General features: G+C 41.3%; 4 protein-coding genes across 4 annotated transcripts; 2 read left to right on the plus strand and 2 right to left on the minus strand.

The window, feature by feature from the left end:
• Positions 1 to 804: 804 nt before the first annotated feature.
• LOC117567673 (chorion protein S18) lies at positions 805 to 1,649 on the minus strand. Its single transcript, XM_034247795.2, has 2 exons — positions 1,513 to 1,649; positions 805 to 1,415 (listed from the first exon to the last, which is right to left on the minus strand). The coding sequence occupies exons 1-2, from the start codon at positions 1,525 to 1,527 to the stop codon at positions 912 to 914; spliced, it is 519 nt and encodes a 172-aa protein (XP_034103686.1). The 5' UTR covers positions 1,528 to 1,649; the 3' UTR covers positions 805 to 911.
• A 1,089-nt stretch (positions 1,650 to 2,738) lies between these two features.
• Positions 2,739 to 7,211, minus strand: LOC117567670 (erythroid differentiation-related factor 1). Its single transcript, XM_034247790.2, has 6 exons — positions 7,071 to 7,211; positions 4,544 to 7,019; positions 4,251 to 4,482; positions 3,882 to 4,193; positions 3,624 to 3,817; positions 2,739 to 3,562 (listed from the first exon to the last, which is right to left on the minus strand). The coding sequence occupies exons 1-6, from the start codon at positions 7,089 to 7,091 to the stop codon at positions 3,177 to 3,179; spliced, it is 3,621 nt and encodes a 1,206-aa protein (XP_034103681.1). The 5' UTR covers positions 7,092 to 7,211; the 3' UTR covers positions 2,739 to 3,176.
• A 64-nt stretch (positions 7,212 to 7,275) lies between these two features.
• Positions 7,276 to 8,044, plus strand: LOC117567672 (guided entry of tail-anchored proteins factor 1). The gene is made up of 2 exons (XM_034247792.2): positions 7,276 to 7,405; positions 7,461 to 8,044. The coding sequence occupies exons 1-2, from the start codon at positions 7,334 to 7,336 to the stop codon at positions 7,911 to 7,913; spliced, it is 525 nt and encodes a 174-aa protein (XP_034103683.1). The 5' UTR covers positions 7,276 to 7,333; the 3' UTR covers positions 7,914 to 8,044.
• Positions 8,045 to 8,640: 596 nt separating this feature from the next.
• LOC117567671 (signal recognition particle receptor subunit beta) lies at positions 8,641 to 9,921 on the plus strand. Its single transcript, XM_034247791.2, has 4 exons — positions 8,641 to 8,848; positions 8,925 to 9,234; positions 9,291 to 9,416; positions 9,482 to 9,921. Exons 1-4 carry the CDS (start codon positions 8,743 to 8,745, stop codon positions 9,675 to 9,677), a joined length of 738 nt encoding a protein of 245 aa, XP_034103682.1. The 5' UTR covers positions 8,641 to 8,742; the 3' UTR covers positions 9,678 to 9,921.
• Positions 9,922 to 21,244: the final 11,323 nt, after the last annotated feature.

Here is a 21,244-nt window from a genome sequence, read left to right on the forward strand (position 1 = left end):
TGTACATAAGTGCAATATGCACTCGAAAGCGTTATAAAATCGTTGGGTAACTCGGTAACTCGATGTTTTTCGTTGACTCTGATAATACAGCCATAGCAATAGCCATTGCCATAAGCCACAAGTTTCATGCCCCAAACCCCACGATCGCCCCCTTTGCGACTCATTCGCCAGACAGACAAAAGTAAGTACGAGTACTTTGTGAGTTCTCAATGAACTCACGGACGACGTGTGCGACTTGTGTAGCCCCAATTTGTTTTTTATTTTGTATTGCACTCTATTGTTTTCCGGATTTTAAACTCGGCACATTCCTAATTCAGTATTATAGTTTATAGAGACAGTCGCTAGCTGGCAACTGACATGGCAACAACCGGACATCAAGTCAGACATTGAATGTTGAAATGTGATATGCTACTTATAGTTGCATACGAAATGCAATTGAATGGCTTAAAGTCAATAGAAATATAAATTGATTAAACGTTAATTTTACTGTTAAGAAAGAAATATTATATTATTATTAGTACTAAGGGTTAATTTCACTGCTAATAATGAAATATTAGTACTATTCATTTAATATTATTTTGGTTCTATAAAAGTATTACAGCTGAAGATCAGTTGAACCTCAACTTTCTTTCGCTACTTTTAAGCAGCTTTTTCTGTTTGCTGCTTCAACATTTTCAGTCTGCACTTTTCGTGTCTTTCTTTCGCTTTTCTTAAGCATTCATAAATTCACAACTTGCTTAACTTTTTGTCAAGTCAACTGAAGCTCAACTCGAATACCCCACAGAAATAAGAAAATGTAATGTTTGGATTTTTGTATGATTTTTTGTTTGGTTTTTATTACATCCTACGCCTTATTGGCTTAACTCGTTTAGCATTAAGCATCCTATGTGTTCACTGTTTTATTAAGTCGCTTAATAGCCGGAGCTCTTGTAGCCGTAGCCCTCGTTCTTCTTGCCAGCAACGGCAGCGGAAGCAGCGGCAGCCGAAGCACCCTGAGCCTTCTCGGCATAGCTCTGCTGAGGAGCATAGCTCTGACGATGACCGTAGGACTCCTCGATCACCTGACGGGGCTCGTTCCAGACCAGAGGCTTGCCAGCGTTGGGGGCAGCCAGGGAGAGCTTGGCCAGACCGATAGCCTGACGATCGACAGCGGGTGCACCATAGCCATGACCGTATCCCTGGTTGGAGGTGTAGACAGCGGAGACTGGGACCTCAATGCTGCGACCGTAGCTGTTGCCACCATATCCACGGTTGTTGTTGCCATAACCGCCACCATAACCGCCAGCGGGCACGATAGCCTTGACAGTCAGAGCAGGCTGCACCTGGTAGGCATAGCCGCCAAGTTTCGAGTGTTCGTATCCTTGACGACCGTACTCATTTGCGGAGACAGCGGCGATGGCGCAGACGAAAATGCACTAAAGATGGAGAAATTGTGAAATTAGTTGATGTTGTCAAGTGAATGAGGTTTGGAGGATGTCAGATGGGGTGGCAAAAGGATGCGCTGACACTTACCATGAACTTCATCATTTTGCTTTTGGGATTGGGTTAGTTTGTCTTGTGGTAGTTAACTAATGTCTGACTGGAGTGCCTCGATTTGTTTATATACTAAAAATCCAGGCAATGGCTCAGCGTTCAAAACGTCAAAAGTCAACACACAATTCGCTTACGTGACGAATATGATGCAAGTTTGAATTTAGTAGCAGACGTTTCTCTGTCTGTTCTATGTTTTGGCCCAACACAAGTTCTTTGTGTTATTTGTGGCAATCTCAAGACGTCGCCGTGCTGGAGACGTGCAGCAAGTACTGCAGTGCATACCGTTCCAACTCTCAAGAGTCAGAAACCGAATTCGGCGCGGGTCCAGATAGCAGGCGTCTGTGGCCTCTTACGACATCGTCTGAGAGTGTTCCCGCCTGATCGTCGTCATTACGCAAGCTCATCATGGCTTGGCTTCGACGATGACTCGTGCGTGCCTAGTGACCGTGTGGGAGTCACAACATTTTACGCCAATGTTTACCGTCACTTGCCCCACTGTGGCATGAGCTTGACACAGTTTTCTGCAAGTCAAGGCATTGACTTGAACTTTCTGCTGCGTTGGTAGAATTTATATACAAAAGCAAAAAAATTACGATAAAAATTACAATAAATTTATAAACTATGCAAAATGTGCCGTACTAAGCACTTTATAATTTATTCAAATTTAATAATAATAATATGCTTCGAAATGATTTGAAATTATTTCGCATGCGCTACACTTCATTGAAGCGGCATTTCAGTTGCATACAATAAAGTTTTTAATTGTATTTCATTGTAATGAAAATATAAAAATCTATGATTTATTTTAAGTAACATTTTTGCTTAAATCAATTACACAGCTGTTGGCAACAAAAATAATTCAAATTCTTTTGCACTTAGTGATTAGATATTTATACCATAATTAAGGAATTTCATTAGCACAATTACGGGTTGAATAAGTTACAAGTTTTTAACTTAGGACTGAGACTGAGAATGGGTAGAAAGCAAAGCATCAGTTCCCGATTAGTCGAGCTTGTTTAACAACATATTTAACAGAACACAGAAGCTGGCCAAGATTGCAGCAAGACTCGCAAAGAGCACTCTTCTAATCATGATGTGGGCCACGTTCGCGTGGCAGCCACGCGACTTTATAAGAGCCGCTCGCCCGCTGCCCAGCACCCAGAAAACTAATTCCCCACTGCGCTCATAAAATGCCTAGTCTTTGCTTCAAGGTAAGCTGTGTGTGTGGGTATATTGATCGATAGATGTCTAATCTTGATCCTTTTTACAGATCTTGAGAGTTGCCGTGCTGTTGGCTTTGGCTGCATTGCAATTGCACGCTGCCAGCATTGTCCAGGCCCAGGCTGATGAGGAGCTGTCTGGCGGTTGCCGCTGCCAACGACGAGGTTAACTAAGCAAATGAAAAGTGATTGAAAATATTGAACGAACGAAATAAATACATCAATAAACACACACAAGTCAGGTCAATGCAAATGTGTAAAATTTGAAACTGAACAACAAATTTTATAAACATTGCAAGACGACACGTACACGACAGACGAAAACTAGAGCGAGGGGGAGAGCTAGAGTGTCAGAGTGAGTGAGAGCGAGCTCAAACCATATTGTTGTTGTGTTGTTGTGATTGTTGGTGCTTGGGTAGCCAACTAGTCGCTACTTGGCTGAGCGCCGCACATGGCTTTCAGCCGGGTTAGCAGCGTGTGCAAATGGTGTGAACGCGATTGCGATGCTGTTGCCAATTGCTGTGCGCCTATGCCATGTTTCCCAGTCAAGGTTTCCATATACATGCGCTTGTACAATGCCGACAGCTGTTTCGGATCCTTGCCGGTTGTTAACAGCAATTTGATGAGCGTTTTCAATGCATTCTGCAAGCGACTCTCGTAGAGCGTCAAATGCGATTTGAATTCGTCATCGTCATCAATGTGCACGCTGTTGTTAGTATCGATGACGTGGCCAAATACAAGTTGACATTGCAAGCAAATTTCTAAAGCCAATTGCATTTGTTTTAGTTTTTGTGCCGCATGCGTTGAAACTGCCAAAAAGAGAAATACGAGATAGTGAAATGATCTTAGAGAGCAAATTGATGCACTTACCTTCGGCTAGGAATTCGTGTAGTGAGATGCGCTCCAGTTGCACCACCAACAAGTCACGCACCTCCTTTAGACTCTCCAGTATCTGTGTGGCCTTCTCGTAATGATATTTGCATAATTGCAACGTTGCTTTCGGCAGCTGTGACAACTCCGAGACGCCATAACTACGCAGCTGCGCATAGTGAAAGGAGGCAATGCTACAGAGTGTAAACGATAAGAGATTAGTATAGATTGCATTACATTTAAAGAGCTTTTACTTACCGCTTGTGTATCAGTCCCGAGCGAAAACTGTAGAGCACTTGCCGCGCTCCAGCATGCTCCACATCACATAGACGCAGTGACTTTTGCAGCAGATCCAAAACTTCCTTGGAGGCCTCGGCCAAACTGTTTTTATCCGCTGAACTAAAGTCCTGCAGCTGCTTGGCCAGCGTAAACGTGGCTGTCGATAGCTCCCACTGCACTAGATCCCAGAGCTCGGCGTTGGCTTTACGCGTATCGAGACAATCTTTGGCCTTTTCGTAGTAATTAAAGGCCTCGTTGTAGAAGTTTTTCTGCGTCTCCAAGGCAATGGTGCTAAGCAGACAAAAGATAAGTTAATATCAAGCAAGGATTTTAATCAGTTGTGCTTACCTCTCATTGGGCATGGTGAGATGCGCACGCAAACGCATAAATCTGCCCATGTTGCAGTAGAGAAATGCGAGATTAACATTGTCTTGCACAGCAGTGAAAGCCTCAATGCCACGTCGCAAGCAGTCATAAGAATTGACAGTCAGTTTAACATACAGCGGCTCCTCGTCAGATTTACTGCAATCTTTCGTCTCTGGACTGCCTTCCGAGTTGCGTTTCAGCGTGCTGTATTCCTCTGTAAAGTGCAAGTAAAGTATTAAGAGATTCAGTAGAAGTAGCGACTACTTTTTACTCACCTTGTGCCGAATACATATACTTCAGTCCCAGTTCGTTGCGCACATTTCCCAGGCGACGCAGCAGTTCATTGCTCTCGGCGCTCTGCGCATGCTCCAACGCCTCTTCGTAGCACTTGCAGCTATGCAGCATCACCTGTTCCACATTCTTAACAGGAGCCAAGCTTAGCAGCTCGCTGTCTTCTAGCTCCTGCTCCAGTTCAAGAGAAATGAGTCGCGATGATTCATCCAACTGCTCGTATTGCTGTCTATACTCCTCGATGGCATGCCAATGCTTGGACATTTGAAAGAAACAATCCCCAGCACGTCCAAGAAGACAACTCTGCTGCGACACGACATTGGCCATGTATTTGTTGAGCACCTGTTGGCAGCGACAAGCCAACTCGATGGCTCTCAGAGTGCAACCATAGCTTTGGGTCTCATAATGATGCTCGGCGAGTGTGGCATACGTGAGGCAAGCTTTCTCGAGCAATAGCAGCTTGAGATGCACATTCCAGGATCCAAAGTTCTGCGTATTAAACTTCGCACTCAACTGCTGCGTTGGCTTACTATTGCTATTCGCCGTGGTGGCCAACTCTTTGGATTTGCTGCGCTTGCTTTTGGTCTTTGTGCTGCGTTTCTTTGCTGGCTGTGCTTGGACTTCAGTTGGCACTGGCAACGCTGATGGCGGTGGCACCAGCTTTAGTTGCTCATAGGGCAGTGGTATAGCATTAAAAGGTTTTGCCATATTCGGATTCTGTTCTTCGTGGAGTATGCGTTGCTTCTCCTCCTGCTTGGCATGCATTTCCGATTCCTTCAACTTCTCCTCCTGATTGCCATTAAAGTACTGCAGACACGAAATGCCAGCGCTGATGTGTTGCAACGAAATGTTGCAACGCTCCACAGTGTTGGCAACGAGCGGAGCAGGTTTCGATTGCTTGGCATTGGATTTGAAATCGCGCAACGCATCGCAAATGTGACGCACAGCAACGTTTGCCTTACCACCGCTTTCAGCTGCACTTTGATAGTACTCATAGTTCTCCTCTTCTTCATCTTGATCTTCCTCGTCATCTTCGTCATCGTCATCATCGTCGTATAGCGATTGCGATTCGTTGAACTTGGGGGCCTTGGGATCAATGCCAGCGGGCACATGTAAATCGGATAGAATGTAATGCGATGAACTGACAATTTGTGGATATTGCTCCTTCGGCAGCAGCTTGATGCAGTTGTCCAGCAGCGCACGTATGTTGCCCGCCGTCTTGGGACTAATGTGTTCCAGGGTATTTTTCATGTTGCGTGCCACCGAATACAGCAACATGCCCACGGGCACCGTGAAAGGATTGATCTCCTGTTGTTGCTGCTGTTCCGACTGTTCACCGCCTTTGTTTTGGCTCTGACACAAAGTGGTCAAATCATACAGCTTCACCACATCATCGTTGCGTCCCTTGAACAGCCAATAAGTATGTCCCGCCTTGGTGGCATTAGCTTTAAGGAATGCCAAGATATTCTGGGCCACATTGCGCACCACTTGCGGGGAGAATTGTGAATTCTCCAAGTAGGGCAAATCCTCAGTCTTAATGATCTCATATTTCTGCACAATGCCATCGAGATGATAGCACATTACCACCTCGGGAACATTGCACATCAGATTGTCGAGCCAATAATCGATGCCAGTCAGCACATTGATGGGCTGAGCAGCATCTCGTAGTCGCAAACTGATGCAGGGTCTGTTGGGGCCGCCAAAGATGGGCATATCGGTGCCAATGAGCATGCGTATGTCCTCGAATGTCCACACCACATTGCGATTGAAGGCGTGACTCGACTTGGGATCGGGCACATTCTCCTCGATTTTGGGCTCCGGCAACACAGGTCCAATGATGGGCAAACTTGCACGACGATTCGTTAGCTGTGTGGGAGCATTAAGCTCATTATCCACGTCACCTGTTTGTTTTAAGCTGTGATAGAGGAATTTCGACAGCAAGTTCTTGGTTTGCAGCGCTTCACGAGAACGTTCTTTCAAGCTGAAATTATGCTGCTCATTGCCATAGGCCATAATGTGCTCCAGGATGAAGGTTCGTAACCATTTCCAATCATCATCTGCCTTGCGCAACAAATACTTTTGTATATCGAACTCGTCCAGCAACAGCGTGTTACCCACTTTGTGCACCACCATGCTGATTGCACTCTTGGCACTATAAGGCAGTTTTAGTAGCTGTTTAATGTTCTCAGCATCTGACACAACGTCCACTTCGCCCACGCAATCGGGAAACATTTGTCCCAGGCGAAAGCTGGCGAAACCCGCATTTTGGTACAACGCCTGATGCAGTCCATGGCTGCTGTGCGATGTGGTCAGCCAGTTGAGTGGTGGCAGATTGAGATTTGTGTTGCATTCGAGGCGCTTAAAGTGCGCTGGCACCTGGACAGGCGACAACTTAATGATGGCCTGACTTTTGACAGCCTCGTCGAGCTGATGCGGCCCAATGCTGCGACAAGGTTCGATCTGTAATTGAAAAAGTTAGAACAATTGCCATTGCACTTTTAATTTACGCACCTCTTGATTGCTATCTTCCATTGCAGTGTTTAATCATTTCACGTCACAGCAACAAAACAAAATTTGTTCACGAATATTCCAGGCGTTTTTTTTTGTTATGCCGGCAATCAGCTGTTGCTGCTGCTGCTATTGCCATCCCTGGTATTAGCTGCACAGGGTTGCCCCATCGACACAAAACACACACGCAGCTGTCAGCTGTTTTACTACGTTCAACTAATTTTTTTGTTGTGACACTATTTTGTTTTAATAACACAAAACGCAGAATGCAATTGTTTATACTGATAGGGCTGATGTGCCTGATCAACACGATCCTGCCAGACTTTATCAGAAACTACGTAAGTGCAAGAAAAATGCAGTCGATACGTCGCTACATGTGCCTTTCAATTGCAGCTCAAAATATCACGCTTTTGGAAAAGTACAACAAATGCTGCTGCACAGATGCAACAAGAACTGGACGCGGCACGAGAGGAATTGGACAATGTGCATAGTGCCCAGCATTCTGGAGAATATGCCAGAAAAATAAAAACAATGCGTGCTGAGCGCAAAGTTGCTGACGTTGAGGCTAAAATACAAATGTCCAAAAAAATGGAAGTGCTGAAGCAATCGAGCATCGATACAGTGGCCTACTATGCATCGAAAGTGCTCTTCTCGTTTATTGTGGTCATTGTGTGCGCTCGCAATCGCAATTCGGCAGTGATGATCTTCGATGATAGTTTCAATTTGGCGCCGCTGGGCGGTTTGCTAAGCTTTCCCACTGGCATTTACAACGCCATTTCCGTGCCCGCTTGGGCGTTCTCTTGTAATTTTACCTTTAGTTTATTGTACGGCCTGGTAAAAAAGTAAATATTTCATGTAAATGTTTAAATGTAAATGTTAAAGCGCTCGATATACTTATGTAGTTTGCTTAGCTCTTCACAACCACCATATTAATACCAAATACATAAACCACAAATGTATTTTCACACAAATCAAGCGAATGTGCAGTGATTCTTATTTTATCATAGATGGGAAAAGGGGCATGATTCATTTTCATATACAAATATTCAAAACAAAGTCGAAATAACCAACAAAAAAGAAAATTGCTATTATGGCCACATTATGGCTGAAACAGCTGTTTTTTGTTTACATTTGGTTTGAGAAGAAATTGCAAAATAATAGTAAGCAATAAAAGACAGCTAAACTAAATTTGAATTTTTTTCTATTTGTACAAAAATTTACGATTATTTACTTTGAACCACACACATAAACTTTGCTCCTAGAACCATCGGGCAAATTTGGATTCACTCGTGTTTTGATTTTGTTATCAGCTGTTCTTACTTTATCCAGGGCTACACTACAGCTATTTACCGGACCTGCTAACTTGATGATAAACAAAATTTGTATACAGTTTCTTTAAAAAAGTAAATATTATAAATATTGGTTTATTTTACCAAGCCTAGTCTCTTCTAATTGTAAGAACCAATTAAATTCCTTCATTTGATGTAAGCAATGTGAATTTGTTTAGAATCCAGTGTAAACAAACTGACCGTTAGTATATTTTGCTACATTAACTAGTATATTTCGAACTTTTAAAATTGCGGCCACGCTGCATGTCCAGTCGAAATTTAGTTTTTTTATTTGGACGCCAAAAAATTGCACTTTCCCTAAACTTGCACGTTTCTGCTATAAAAAAATGGATAAATTAAATGAAAAGACGCGTGAAAGGACGCCCGTGAAGTTGGGCGAAGTTAACTTTACACCCATATTGATAGCCCTGTTGGTGGGCTTCATTATTGTCGGTAAGTTGTTGTCGTCGACAGCGCCGCCACGTCGATGCACACACAACAACAGTTGATCATTTCCCTTGATTTGCAGCAATCTTTGTGATCTTGCGGCGACGCTCGGCGGGTAGACGTGACTTCCTACTGACCGGCCTCAGTGAGGCGGGCAAGAGTGCCATATTCATGCAACTGGTGCATGGCAAGTTCCCTGAGACCTTCACGTCTATCAAGGAGAACGTGGGTGAATATTACTCCGGTCAGCAGGCTGCCACCAGACTGGTGGACATTCCCGGTCATTATCGGGTGCGCGACAAGTGCTTTGAGCTGCACAAACGCAACGCCAAAGGAATTGTCTTCGTTGTGGACTCCGTGTCCGTGCAAAAGGATATTCGTGATGTGGCAGAGTAAGTAGAGGACATGTGGAATATTATTCTAACTAAACGTTGCCCTTATTTTGTAGCTTTTTGTACACCATACTGTCGGACAGCGCCACACAGCCCTGCTCTGTGTTAATATTGTGTAACAAACAGGATCAAACGACGGCCAAGAGCTCTCAGGTTATTAAGACACTGCTGGAGAAGGAACTGTAAGTCGCATAAAACATCTTCTGATTAATCGCATTTAATAAATGTGTGCCTCTCTTTTTAATAGCCACACAGTACGCGACACAAGGAGTCGCAAATTGCAGTCTGTGGGCGACGATGAGGTTAACAAACCTATTGTGCTGGGAAAACCAGGACGTGACTTTGAGTTCGCGCACATTTCACAACAAGTGCAATTCGTCGAGAGCTCGGCTAAGGATAATCAATTGAAGCAGCTCACTCAGTGGATCGATCGATTGTTGTAAACGCTGGACGACTGATTAATCACCACTAAACAATTGATATTTATAAGCACTCGCTTTTTATGCACATTTTGTTTGCTTTTTACAAAACACAAGATTTGTTAGATCCTTTTTCGAATTGCTCCCTTCCCATTCTTCCCGGTAAATCTATATTTAGGTTTATATTGCATTTTTTTGTATAATTACAAAATCTTATCTTTTATATAGGATTAACGAAACGAAATAAAAGTTTTTTAAATGTTGACAATTGACATAAGTGGAACAAACAACAACATCGTTCATGAATTGGAAAGCATTGTTTATTGGATTTTAATTACCTCGTAATTTAAAGTACATACAGAAATGTAGCGTATCATGCAAGTAGTGCAGCTTATTTTTGGGTGCAAAGCATTGCCTCTTTTTGGCTCAGCTGATTCTGAACTAAATTGTCGAATTTATGTGCATTTCAATATGCTTAAAATAATTATTCAAACATGTGGGTCAGGAACTGCTTGCTGCACTGCTTGCTTGTCAGGCAAATACCTAGCTCAGCCTAAGAGTATGCAATAAAAATAATGCCAGACAATACAAGTAGAGAATTCAATCTTCAGCCAAGCAAGGGAACTGAACAACTAAAGAATAAAAATCAAAATTAGATGAATAATTTAGCTTGCTTAGTGCTTCGCTTGAAAAACGATTGAATGGACAATTCCAGCAAAAAGCGAGCAACCAACTGGCCCAGAAACTTATTAACCAATGACCAAATGTTTGGCGCATGCGCAAGCTTTCAAACCTTTTTCGCGATTTGAAACCTTTTGAGGGAGCATTAGCAGCAGGCGCCGCAGACGTAGCAGCAGCAGCAGCAGCTGTTGATAGCTCAACTGACTGACTGATGGCCTCAAAACCAAAGCGAGATCCATCGATCAAGCGACCGGCCAAAGATCAAACAGCCGCCATCCATAAAAATCAATGAGCTCGAGCTGACTAGATAGAATTTCTAGGCTGGCTGAATTTCTAAGAATTTTGTTAGCTTTCAAGATTTGCCGAAATCAAGCCAAACGGCCAAAACGGATCACGGGAAGTGAAGCTCAGAAGGACGGATGTGTTGGCTCTCTTAATACTTGCTGTTGTAGTGGTGGCAGCTGCCATCGCTAATGTGGCAGGCAACAACGTTGGTGGGCAACTTCATTGATGGCTTCAAGCTCACAATTTCGAGGAAAAGCGCGAGGACTGCGCTAAGCGATCAATAAGCTGTACCTTTCCAAGAGATTTGGTTTCTTTGTCCAACCTTTTGGCTTTCGGTTGTTTTGGCCACGATTTTGTAAAGTACCTATCAAATCGTTTTCTTTTTAAGTTGCGAATAGTTTTATTTATTGTTATAGTTATCATTTTACCATTTTTAAGCTGCAAATTGTGTTATTTATTGTTAAAGTTATCATTTTTTATTTTTGTGGCACATCTAAATATTAATTTTGTAGAAAGACATCTTTAATTCCTACCAGAATTTAGAGTCATAATTTATTACCACAAAATTTATATCTGTACATTAAAACAGTATTGTTGATTTTGCCTAATTTTCAATGTAGTTTTCATCAGTCGTCTTCTCTTATTTATTTTTTGTTATCAAATAGCTTTAATTAAGCAGCTAATCGTGATGTCTATCGATATAACAAAGCTTATTCAATTTTGAATAAAGCAAATATCATCAGCGTTAACGGTTTTTTGTTAATTTTGAATTAAATGAATAAAAAGTTCTCCTTAAAGTTCACTTATGTTTTTATCATACTTCTTCTAACCAAATTTGTTGCTTTTCTACTGCTGTATAAATCATTCCTTTTTGGAAATGAATTTTTTAACTATTTAAAGCAGAACTTTAGTAACCATTAAATGATTTCCCTCTGTAAGAACCCTTCCCCTTAATTCACCTTTATAACCCCACGCTGTTGCCAAGTGTCCAGTTTCAACACCCAGCTAAACGATCGCTTCCTGAGTTCAGTTCCATTTGCTGCCATTTGTGATGCCCCTCAAACAGCTGCCTCCATCCAATCCGTGCTGCAGTCGCCGTGATTCGGTGTCATGTGCATTGGAGCACGTGCTACGCTCCAGCCAAAAAACATAAGGCAAAAAAAATTGGGGGCCTCAAGTGCAGCCAGACTTTGTACTTTTTACAGCTGCAGACAACGATGTCGTCGTCGCTGACAATGCGCTCCATATGTTTGAGACACGCTTTAGCCAAGCGGAAGAGCGACGTCTTCGTCTCCGCCTCCGTGTTCGTCTCCTGTTCTGTCTGGTCGAAAACTGTTCTGACCTGGTCTTCGTCTTCGTCTTTGTTTCTTGTTGGCGCGTACACAGTAGCTGCAAATTAAGCACAGCTGATTAGGCAGACAAATGCAACAGGCGTCTCTTATTATTATTTTTGGAGAGAGCTAAGAACAGTTTGAAAAAATATGATATGCTCTTGACCAGCTCGGATTACCAGCAAAAAAAAAAAAAAAAAAGTTGGTCCAGTGCTGGGCTGCTGAAAAATTCACTGGAAGTGCAGACAAGTTGCGCATATTTGAGGTTTAAAGCTGCGTTGTCCTATTGAATTACGTTAGTGCCAGAGACCGTTAGTAGTGGACAACGACGACGACAAAAGGCAAAAGTCAAAGTCAGAAAGCCAAAAAGCTAGTTGACTCGACTTGACTGGGCAATAAATCTGCGAAGCGCTGCGCTATGCTTTTTTCATTGTTATTCACGGTTGTTTCTTTTAGAAAGTAAATATACAATTTATTATATATATCGATCGAGGCGTGCGACTCGATTGGATCGATGTTGCTGCTGCTTCGAAGAAAAGATATGGCGACGACTATGAAGTCCTCCCCTTTGTGGATATTTTAATAAGCCTGACGAAGCCGGCTCGGTAATTATGCAACCTTGGGCCAAGGGGAGTGGAATTGTTTTTATGTGTACACAGGCTGCGACGTTTTGTGGGTTTTTTAATGCGGCAGAAAAACAGGGGTGTTGCAAGCACAACACACAGAAGTGGAAAAGAAGTGGAAGGTGCAACAAGAGCAACTACAACAACAACAACAACAACAACTGCCTTCCACATATGCAATTTATTTTAACACATCGTTAAAGCTCAAAAAATAAATCTTGACGCGCCGGACACTGCAATTATCACCTCTGCATAATCAGCAAGAGGCCAACAGCCAACAAGCTCTGACTGCAGGCGTGCAACGTTCGTCGAACAACGAGAGCAACGCATGCCCCCCGGGTGAGACACATTTTTGGGCCGTACCCGGTTCGAAGACAGCTGCCACAAACAGCAGCCAGAGCAACAGCATCAGCATCAACAGTCGCCTCCTTCTCATCCTCCTCTTCCGCTCTGTGTGTTAGCTTTCATTTTTGGCACTGCCACGACCCACGCGGCCCTTGGCCAAGTGTGAAGAAGACAATGTACGCTGAACGATGTACGCCACTCCATAATGGCAGCCCATTTAGCACCTTGTTGACGCGGCATCTAATTAAACGCCAGCCTCAGTCTCAGCCTCAGTCTCAGACTGATTTTCGATCCAATTTTCATGTAACGCCAAATTGTAGCGCCTGGACGATATCGCGATGGGTTTTGATGTTGTTGCACTTCGCTGGCAGCTGATGGAGATGGTTGCAGACTGTAGTCTCAAGTTTTGCACTCTGCTTGTCATCGAGGTTTGATTTGGCGCTCGCTTTCGAGAGAGACTTTCTCATCAGACGCGCTTTAAGCCAAATTGATGATTATTTGCGATTTCGGCACATACAATTTCTTGATTAATTATAATGCGGCGAGAGATCGAGAGACCCACCAGCAGCTGCTGCTGCTGCTTTTATTGCGAACTTTGTGTTACCAAATTGAAGCTTTTGTTTGGCCATAAACGTTTCTCATGACACGAGCATCGAGAGCAACCAGCATACATCGTACTACCTCCGAGTCTGAGGGCTGAATGCATAATTATGGGTTTAAGCCATTCCAGGAGCTGTGGCAGTAAGAGACGCGTCTACGGTTTACTGCACTCTCTGCGTGCACATACAAGTATTGTGTCTGTGAGATTGTTTGCATTGTGGCGTTGTGGCATTGTGGAATGCACAGTCAACTGGGCAACTGGAAGCTGAATGCTGCCAGCTTTTCATGTCAATTTCACATCTCGCGCTGCTTCATTAAGTTTATTTTTATGCGAAATTATATTTAAATGCAATAATTTAGGGGCTACTGAAATGAAAGCCCTTTTCGAAGAGTTGCTGCTTCTTGCAGGCTCACACTGTGGCCATAAAATGGGATTTCAAGGTCAAGGTATTCTACCACTTTTTAAATCACTTTTTTGCAGCTCATCATCTCATGCAAAGACGATATTTCTACAGCTTAGAAAGACGATTTGAAAGAGAAAGTCAAGACTTAAAATTCCGATAATGAAAGAAATCCTTTGAAAGAATTTAATTACTTTTAACAGGCAATAGATAGTAGACATTTAAGAAAAAATATCAGAGGAGTAGAATAATAGAATATAATAATAAAACAAACAATGAAAGAGAAATGTTTTTTTTTTCAATAATACAATCTGATAGCACACAAAAGTATAATAATTTAATAATTAGATTTTGTTTATGCTTAATTATTGTATTATATTGGAGTTAACAATTTTTGAAATAAGCCTAACTCTTTATATGTTAATATGTTTTTCAATATTTAATAGTATTACTTTGAAGGGGATGAAATTGTTTTAGAATAATAAAGAATGATATACCATTTTACAAACAAATGCACATTACTTTTTGCCTAAGGTAGTTCATTTTCTTATCCGAGATTTAGTGTTTTTCAAATTTCATTGAAATCCTAAACAACTTTGTATAGATTAAAAATGCGAGTTTTTGAAATTAATATTTATATTCTCATTGTACCTTCATATTGTAAAGATATTGCAAAGATGTGCTCTTGACATTGCATTTCTCTATTGCTAATATCTTACTTTTTTCGGAGCTCTATTCATTCTTTTGTAAAAATTTGATTGTTTACCTATTTAATGTTACAGCATTATTTATATTTTTACTCTATTAGAATTTGTAATTTTCATGCATATATACTACTTCACGAGAATTGAGTAATAGATCATTGGCGTAATATATGTAGTTAATTGCTGTCAGTTATTTGGAGGCTCATCGCCTTTTTAGAAGCTGTGCGCAAAGCGCTGATAATCTCAATAGTTTTATTTTTCGTTTTATGATTTTTTGTTATTTTGTTTTTTTTTTTGCACTACCCCTGCTAACGTGTGGGCCATAAACAAGTGCGGCCTCCAACCACTAAATGCAAATGCGCAACAAAATTACTTGAGCACGCTCCATGGGGCAGCAAGTGGGAGAGAAAGAGAGCGAGGGAGATGGTGGCGAGGCGGGGGCGAGGCTAAACGGGTACGAGACGATATGCTTATATTGTGTTAGAGGTCCATCGTTGCGGCACGCTACAAACGTCTATCAAAGGCTTTTGACTTTGGCAAATTAATCAACAGACAATGCGAGTGAGGGGAAGAGGGAGTGGGAGTGAGAGAGAGAGAGGAGGAGAGGTTAGCCACAGGTAATTCGTCTGTCCAAAGCGCCGGCGCAAAGCACAAAAATTCAAAAGTAAAGTACATACATTTAGTACATAAAATATCCATTCGACTGTGAGTGAGTGTGTGAGCTGGTGTGTGTGAGTGTGTGTGTGTGTGGCGGTCACACTTTTGATTTTCTATAATTTGAGGCTTGGCTTGGATCGCTGCTCTGCCAGCCGAAAACATGCGCGGTCAGTCGTGTGCGGCGTAAGGCAACCAAATGTATCGAAATGCAACCGACCGATATAATTGCGTTTTTTCGTGAATATATATAGTATACTAGTATACTATACTATACTATAGTGTAGTATATATTCATACTTATACTCACTCGCCACATGGTTGGCCGAGCGACACGCGCAACAATCTTTTTCATATGTAAAGCACATGATTTTCCAATTGGAAAATTAGTCATATGTGCGAGTGTGTGTGGCTGAGCCTATTAGAGGGGGTATGGGTAGTGGGGTGTGGGAACGAGTGCAGCGCACGCGTGGCCAGCGCGGCATAAAGGAGGCGACAAGCGAGGCGCAACCAAAAAGCCAAAGCCAAACCATTGAAACGAATGTTTTGCCTGAGCAATTATAGTCAATGTCTGTTCCCAAAACCCGCAGAAGCAAAAAATCAAAAAAAGAAAAGAACGGCAACAAAAATCATAATAATAATAAGCAAATCCAGTTTGGAGACCACACACACACACACTCCGATCCTGGCCAGCAGCCTTTGCGTCTAGTCCATGGCAAATCGGCTAATTGGGGCTACGCTTTTCAATTTGTTTTTGTGTGTTGTGGATTTTTTGGAGCCAGTCGCCGCCGTTGCCGTTGCCGCTACTCATGATTAATGCGCCCGCGACAACGTGTGAGTTCCGTATGAAGGGCAACAACAGCGACCAGTGAAACGACAGCAAACATAAAAATGAAAACGAATCTCATGCCCACCCAGGTACAAGGCTTTTTGGCCAGTTCGTCTCTTGATTGTGGCAGGGGCAGAGGCAGGGACAAGGGCACGGGCAAGGGGCAGGTAGCTCAGTCGCACGCCAGACACAGACACGACGATTGATGGACTTCACACGTTGCCTGGCCACCAAGCTGATGGCTATCTCTCTTTCTTTCTCTCGTGGCACACAAAACGGACTCAGACAGCTTGCGGCGTTGTGTGGGTAGCTCATCAGTCAAATTGGCTGCAATCGCAATCACTCTCTCTCTATGTGGCCAACAACGACTTTGACGACAGAGACGCAAATGCTCACTGCTCAATGTTGAATGCTGAAGAAGACCAAGAAGACGATGCTGGCTGAGCTATGTCAAAAAACCAAACAAACCGACAAACGGAACGAAATGTCTTCAGTTTGGAGATGTGACTCAGGGCTGCAGAGATGAGTTCTTACAATGTATTATGTAAAATATGAATTTCAGAAAATTGTATAATTATGTATGCCAGATTATTACTATATCAGCTATATGATTTAATGATCTAATTTGGTTAGTTCTTACAAAGAATATTTTTGCTCATAATCAAATTTAATACAACATTGGAAAATTCCGTAAATCAATTTTTAGAAATAAATTCTCGCTAATAATATTTTATTTTAATTATGTTGATTACTATTAAATTGTATAGACATCCTCATCAATAAATTGTCTCTTTTTAGTATAACAGCATAATTTAATTATGTTCGTTAATATAAAATTGTAGAAATAAAGATTTAAAAAATAAGATTTAATTGTAAAAATAAATGATTAAAAATGACGACACCGAACAGTAAATAAAAAGTTTAATCCTAATGTATATGTTACATAAATCAAAATTAATTAAAATTAAGAAAAACATATTATATTTCAAATCTAAATTTTTGGAATATAGGTAAATAAGAAACTACTTAATAGTAACTAAAAATCTTTATAAATTCAGATCGTAGTAATTATATGATTTGTATAAAAACAATATATATGTACATACATACGCAAAATTTCAGTATTGCAGCCCCGCAGTTTGTGCAGCCCTGGCACAGTGCCTCTTTGACTGCTGACACTTGCACAAATTATGTGGTAGTCATCATCATCGTCCGACATTGGCGTCCTGCAGTTAGTTGCGCCGATTTCCGTTTGTCTCGGCCTGAGTACAACATGACACTAATTAAGTTCTGCGGTTTTGTGACCATTCCCGTTCCCCTTCTTTCCCTCTCTCTTTCGCTCCCATTTCCCATTCACATTCCCTTTCGCCTGCCGATCTCTCATTCGCTGCGCCTTGTCACTGCGTGGCTTGCGTGTGATTTGTGTCGTTTGTTAGTCCCCCGAATTTTGTTGAGAGGGGCTCGAGAAGGGGAAGCCACTTGCAACTTTGCCGACATTGAGAGCAGGCGCTGTATTCAATTTTTTTTTGGGGTTTTATGTGGCATATTTGTTCTGTTAATATGTAAAAATCTGTGCCGCAAAACGATTTGTTTTTTAATGCTTTTTGTGTCGTTTGTTTTTTGTTTTGTTTTGCTTTGGGTTTCATTTGCCATGTGGCCATGCGGCACATATTGTATAGTAAGTATATTCATGGCATATTCACTCAATTGCAACTGTGTGTGCGCTGATGAACGCCAAGTCTGTCAGACCTTAATTCCTTTTTACGGTCATTTTAATATCCATCAAATCGCATCGCTGATTCGCGAGCGTTCTACAGCTCGTTGGCTTCTCCTCCAAATGTTTGTAGCTGACTCCGTTTTAGCATTTTTACACTCTGTCGATGAATGTTTCATTCGGCTGATTTGTATGTTTCGGATTCGGTTTTAGGTTCGTCTGCTGTTGTCTGATGCGTGTTTCGCTACTGTTGTGCTGTGCTGTGTTGTGTTGCCACTGTCAGTGGAGCGTTAATAGTAGCACAATGTATGTAGTTAGTTGGTTTGCCGACTCAGCACACGAGGTTATGTGCCAAGCAAGGGCTTCGAAGAAGGCAATTGCATAATGTAAAGTAGTAGAAGACGATGCTACTTAATGATATGAATATACTTTGGTGTTCAACACTCACTCACTCGGATTCGAGTCAGGGGGCAGAGAGCTCTTAGAGCAAAAAAAAGGGTCTACGATCTGAATGACTTGGCAGACCCAAGTGCCATGAAGAGGTTTTTGGGCAACATTATTAATCATTGCAGTCGAGTGAAGTCGAAATATTATGCGGGATGTGATAATAAATGATTCCTGCATTAGAAGCGCAACTCATAAATTATTCATCAACAGCGATCAATACAAATATTTAATCAAATAAAACTTGTGGCGCTGAATTTGTTTTCACTTCATTTTCACTTTCGTTGGCCCCAAAAAGTATGCTACAAAAATTGAGTGAAAATATTGCTAGCTCATTTTATGTGCTACTCTTTCTTTATTGCTAAAAGTAGTTCAACTGTTTAGACTTCTTTCCCTAGCAATCTCTTTTGATAAGCAAACCTTCTCTGTCTCAACTTTATCTCTAGAAATTCCCTTTCGACTTTTGTTTTTCCCCTGCTACTTTATTGCACGCTCGGCTGATTATCACGTGTTGCTGAACTTATCAATGACACGATCGTAGTTAGTGGCAAATTGTTGCTATGCGACAGCTGCAATTAAATTTTTAAAAATATGATATATAATGTAATAAAGCACAACAAAATTCCAAAAATTGTTTGTTGACTATTTTCTGAGCACGTTTATTTGCCACATTTAACGCATGGCAGTCGACGAGTGAATTTATTTGTTTGTCTGAGCCAGCGGGCAGCCAGGCGTGACAGAAGTACGCACCACAGCAACACCGCTAAACACCACCGCAATCGTTACCAATTTGGTGTGCTCAAAACCAGCCAAAAGTGACACACGCCAGCCAAAATTGGTTGGCAATATTTCAATAGCAATCAATTGAACTTGAGCAACAATTAACAGAGAAATATTACTGTTAATGAAATGAATGCTAAGAATATACTGAAAAGTTTCTTTAATATCGTCTGCATAGAATTTATCTTATTGTTGCATAAGATCTTTGCACAATTCAGCTGCTGCTGCGGCTGTTGTTGAATGGCATCCTCTGGCTGTACGCTTCAATGAATCATACATAAGTTAACAAAGTTGCCCAACAACTCGCCAGTTGGCAGTCAAGCAAAACAAACCGAATTCCAGCCAACGTTCATTCCCACACTATTCAAAATATTTCGCATAAATGCAGTTGAAGTCGATGCAAGCAAAATAAAAGATTATAATAAAAAAGAATCTGCATGGAAACCGACAAAGCACAAAAAAATTAGCTACAAGATGTGAAAAACGCTACAAATGCACTTGCGGTTGCCATTTATGAGCTTCAAAGGGTTGTCTCCTCCTCGCTTCCCACTTGCCACTTGCCACTTCCAACTTGGCAATCAGCCTACTCCTTTTGTTGCCACATAACTCTCGTGTCTGGAGCGTGTGTCCACCAAAAGATACGCGCATGTATTTCGCATCCGCGTCTGTTCGCCATGTGCAACATGGACTAAGACTCAGCATTCGCATTCGTACTTCTTATTCACATATGCAAATGAATGGAAAAACCGCGTCAAAGCAAAACCGCCGCCAAAAAAACCAAAGAAAAAAAACATATTCGATGGCGCATGCGTAACAACAACTTTATAAAGTCTGTCTACTAGCAAAAAACGATCTTCCACTTGGTCTTCGTCTTCGTCTTGGTCTTGGGATCTCTTGGAACGCAGCTGAGGCTCTTCTTCTCCATCTGCGCCGTCTGTCTGCGGCGTGAGCGGCTTGTTAGCTGATTAGCCGCCGCCTCTAACAAATAAATTCCATATAACGCCAGGCCTGCAGATACAGATATATGTTACTCGTGTATACTCGCAGCCAGTCGCAGGGTTTTGCTTCATGCATTAATTAATAACATCCGGCGCCCCAAATCTTTGAAAACATTAAGCACATCCTGACTGCAGATAAACGGTCAGTGAATACTCTTTAATCAAGATATTAGACAAATAATTATTAGTAAAATTGGAAAACTATTTTAATTTAAGATTTCATAAAGTAAATAGTTTATAAAAACCTATGTATATATAGACCCCTAAAATTACTACAATTATGCAAAAAATAAATAAATTGTTTAATTTAGGTAAGAATATAATAGATTTAGGATATGTTATCTTTTATTTAATGTTAAAATATTCCAAATTAATATACTGCAAAATACTAAAAATGAAATATGAAAGGCTGTATTTGATATATTGATATAGGTTTTCATTCAAAATATACCATAGAGAGCAAAATATACCATATTGCCAGCAAACAAAGAACCGTAGAAGGTTCTGTTGAAAAAAATATCTTTGAGATCTACATATAATAATAATTAATACTAATAATAAGAAAACAATATATCAATAATATTCAAACTTTTCTCTTAATATTTGGGTATTATAATTTAATAGTATAATATTACTAAATTATTCTATATGCTATTCCTAGTTAACTTGCTTCACAGTTTCGTCCGCATAGCACCCAAATAATAAATATAATTATTTCAACTAATATTTCAGCATTCTAACTCAAATGAAAGGTCAATTTGTTAGTCAGTCTGTCGTCACAAAGAAAGCTGAATAATCCATACTAATGTTTGTTTCTTTCCATCATATTTAATTAATTTTTATTCATCTGCAACTCAAAATAAAATTCTAACTTATAAAAGAGTAAAGAACAGCTGTCGCCTTCAGGCTAAATGCCATCGACTTGCCAACATTCCCCAATGCTGTAGTGTGCATTAAGAATTGGCAGCTTTTTGGCAGATAAGAGCAACATTTTTGGGGCCTGTTTAATTACCCGATGCAGAGCGAGAGCGAGAGATCGGGAGTTGCCACACATGGTGGTCGCTGCAACAGCCTTTTTTTTGGCTGGATTCGGCAACAGCAACGGCGACAGCATTTCGGCGGATGCCGCAGGAACAAACAGTTTATCGCTGGAATAACATAATTTCGCTTTTGAGGGAAGCTGCTGCAGCCGTTGGTTGCTT

Source organism: Drosophila albomicans, chromosome 3, assembly GCF_009650485.2.
Source record: "Drosophila albomicans strain 15112-1751.03 chromosome 3, ASM965048v2, whole genome shotgun sequence".
NCBI lineage: Eukaryota > Metazoa > Arthropoda > Insecta > Diptera > Drosophilidae > Drosophila > Drosophila albomicans.